The sequence below is a fragment of the Bison bison genome, unplaced genomic scaffold (genome assembly GCF_000754665.1).
Source record: "Bison bison bison isolate TAMUID 2011002044 unplaced genomic scaffold, Bison_UMD1.0 scf7180017845859, whole genome shotgun sequence".
In the NCBI taxonomy this organism is placed as follows: domain Eukaryota; kingdom Metazoa; phylum Chordata; class Mammalia; order Artiodactyla; family Bovidae; genus Bison; species Bison bison.
Window position 1 is genome coordinate 80829 of NW_011476432.1, and position 3687 is coordinate 84515.

Sequence of the window (3687 nt, forward strand, 5' to 3'; positions counted from 1 at the left end):
CTTCAGGAGGCCATCGTCCCCACCTGCAGGGAAATGGAAACCGCCCCCGCTGGCCAGGAGGCACGCTGAGGACGGGCACCGGCCGCTTCTCAGGGCGCAATCACGTCTGCGAGGGTGTTCCCACGCAGGCACGCGAGCCCCAGAGGCAGCCAGCTGTGCCACCACCAGGCCTTCACACGCTGTGGGGACGTGAGCCCCAGAGGCAGCCAGCTGTGCCACCACCAGGCCTTCACACGCTGTGGGGACACGAGCCCCAGAGGCAGCCAGCTGTGCCACCACCAGGCCTTCACACGCTGTGGGGAAGAAGGGGAAGACGGGGGCCACACCCGCAGAAGGGCACACAAAGGCACGGGTGCAGAGCGACCAGCCACACGGACTCAACCCTTCCGGCTCCTGCCGCCTGGAGCCAGCGTGGCCACATCCCAGCGCTCGGAACAGACGTGTCTGCAGGAGGCTCCACAGATGCCTGCAACTGGCGACACATCTCCGTGTGTTTTAAAGAGAAAGGTCCCTGGTAACCTCGCAGGAAAGGGCTTCTTTTGAGGAAACTGAAGCGACAGAAACAAGAGGGGAGTCGGTGCCCTGACGCACAGCCAGTCTTTGAAGAAAAGCAACACCGACAGAGAGGGGCACAGCGTCCTGAAGGAAGACGGGCAGAGAGGATGGAAAGGAGCAAACCAACCACATAGCCAACCGCGCTGAACGCAGCGCTCCTCCACCGTCTTCCACCCACCGCCCACCACCCGTCCACCAGCACTTCCTGGGCGCACCACACACGGGGACGGCGGTGAACGTGACCTGTGTCCTTGGACCAGCAGAAGCCACCATCCCGGCACTGAGCTGTGGGTGAGCCTCAAATACAAGCTGCCATTCCATGGCAGATCCGTAAAGAGAACTGGCTCTGGTTTCTTTACACTCCGGGCTCCCTTCTCTCACACTCCACGTGCTCCACCAGGAGCTCCTACTGATCGACCTTCACGCAGCAGTTTCCCACCCTTCCTCCTCTCCACTGCCCCCACCTCATCCCTCCCCTGCATACAGTAGGTCTCTAACCCACACCCTCACCCCCCTGCAGTCTACACTCAACACAGTAGCTAAGGCTGTTGTCCAATCACTAAGTCATGTCCGACTCTCTGTGACCCCATGGACTGCAGCATGCCAGGCTTCTCTGTCCTCCACTATCCCCTGGAGTTTGCTCAGATTTATGCCCAGAGTCAGTGATGCTGTGCAACCATCTCATCCTCTGCCGCCTCCTCCTCCTTCTGCCTTCAGTCTTTCCCAGCATCAAGGTCTTTTCCAGTGAGTCAGCTCTTCGCATCAGGTGGCCAAAGTATTGGAGTTTCAAATTCAACATCAGTCCTTCCAATGAATATTCAGGACTGATTTCCTTTAGGATGGACTGGTTGGATTTCCTTGCAGTCCAAGGGACTCTCAAGAGTCTTCTCCAACACCACAGTTCAAAAGCACCAGATTGTTGGTGCTCAGCCTTCATGGTCCGACTTTCACGTCCACATGCACACTTGACCACTGGAAAAACCACAGCTTCGACTATACGACCTCCGCTGGCAAAGTGACACCCCTGCTTTTCAGTACGCTGTCCTTCCAAGGAGCAGGTGTCTTAGTTCCGTGGCCGCAGCCACTGTCTGCAACAATTCTGAAGCCCAAGAAAATAAAGTCTGTCACTGCTTCCCCTTTTGTCCCCCATCTATTTGCCAGGAAGTGATGGGCCCAGAGGCCATGATCTTTGCTTTTTGAATGCTGAGTTTTATGCCAGCTTTTTTACTCTTCTCTTTCACCTTCATCAACAGCCTCTTTAGTTCCTCTTCATTTTCCTTCATTAGAATGATAAGGATCCTCTTAAACTTTAAAATGTTACGTCAGGAAACATTCCTCTGTCCAACACCCCACAATGGCTCCCTTCCACTCTGAGCAAATGCCGGCGTGCTCCCGGGGCCTCAGCCAGCGCCCTGTCTCCGTGACCCCTTGCCTCCTGTTCCATACTAACTACGTGAGACACACAGGCTCCACAGCAGGACAGTCTGTGCCACCCGCGGCACCCGATACCCGTGCCTGTCCCACCTTCCTCCTTCCAAAGTGTATTCACCACCAAGCACGTTATACTCAGCATTCCCTGTCTGTCTCCACCAAGCACTGGAAGCTCAGTGAAAGCAGGGACTTGGTTTTCCTCACAGAAATCACAGTCCCAAGCCCCTGGGACAGTGCTCGGCATGTGGCAGGTGCTCAACAGACACTTGTTGGATGAATGAATTGATCCCGAATTGTTAAAACATTGTCTCACTCCACTGTGGCTTGAATTAACTAAGCCTCAAGGCAGAAGAATTAATCCATGAACAAGAGCTCAAAAAATCAAGTCTTTACTGTTCTCCCTGAGTCTGTTCAAGGGTGCAACAGCAAAAACTCCAGAAAAGATCTCCTTTCAGGGGAAAATAAGCATTAAACACAAAATCATAAGTGGTCTGAGGACATCCCTGACTGTCCAGTGGTTAAGAATCTGCCTTGCAATGCAGGGGATGCAGGTTCGATCACTGTCAGGGAATTAAGATCCCATGTGCCTTGTGATGTGACAAAAAATTAATAAATAGGATGAGGACAGGGTGCCATGAGACCAATGGTGAGGGACTGAACATACAGTGTTTCTAAAGACAAGATTTTAAGCTGGGCCCTGCCAGAAAAGTAGAATTAACCTGTGAAAAATTAAACTAAGATTAGAGAAAACATAGAAGAGTTGAGGAAAAGAAAACTAAGAGCAAGGAAGAATCACTCAAAACAGGGCCAGCCAGGTAGGCAGAAACCCAGTCACATAAGACCCGGGGCCCTGCTGGGTACCCTGGGTGGGAGCTGCAGAAGGCTCAGGACCGCGCGAGCAAGAAACTAATGTGTTCAACCACCTGCTCTATCCTTGAATGGGAGGCTGGGCAGGAGAGGTTGAGCATGAACACAGGCCACTGCTCGGTGCTCTGCCGTGACCACAGCATGGGACCGTAGTCCTGACAAGCAGAAAGAGAGTAAGAGAGATACAGCAAATTCTGAGAAATGCTCAGAAGACAAAACCAAGACACAGACTCTCAGAAGGGGTGAGTGGACAGAGACATCTGATTTGGGTGCCCAGACCCTGTCCCGGGGCGCAGGGCGTGGCAGGGCCACACGGGAGCACAGGCATGGCCGGAGCCCGCGGAGGGAAGCGCTGGCGAGCACCCCAGCATGAGCGCGGGGAGCTGGCAAGACAACGCAGCCAGAGCTCAGAAGAAAGGTCTGCTCCCAGCGCAGTGTCTGTGGAGACACGGTAACGGAGTCGGGAGAGCGACAACGCAGAGCGAGAAGAGGACGCAGGCGGGACCACGAGCGCGCTGGCGCGGGACGAGCCCGCGGAGCAGAGGGCAGGCTGGCGCGGGACAAGCATGGAGCCAAGGCGGGGCTGGCGCAGGACGAGCCCGCGGGGCGGAGGGTGCGTGGCTGCAGGGAGAAGCGGCGCCTGGACTGCGCAGCCTCGACGCCCGGGAGGGATGCGGGGTACGACCAGGCAGGCCCGTGGACCTGCTCCCTGGGCTGGGCAGCGTGCTGTTCCTCCACACGAGGCTCCGGGGCCGCACCGCTCGTGGTGAGCGTGGCATGCCACCGGCACCCAGACAGGAGACAAGGCCTCGGCTGCTCTCCGGCCTCTGCGGG

General features: G+C 56.1%; 1 protein-coding gene across 1 annotated transcript in view; it reads right to left on the minus strand.

The window, feature by feature from the left end:
- The window catches only part of DPH7 (diphthamide biosynthesis 7), a 20308-nt gene that overhangs the window by 11850 nt on the left and 4771 nt on the right, over positions 1-3687 (minus strand). The window contains exon 7 of the mRNA XM_010837570.1: positions 2-23. Coding sequence (XP_010835872.1) covers positions 2-23 — 22 coding nt within the window. The remainder of the gene's footprint in view (position 1; positions 24-3687) is intronic.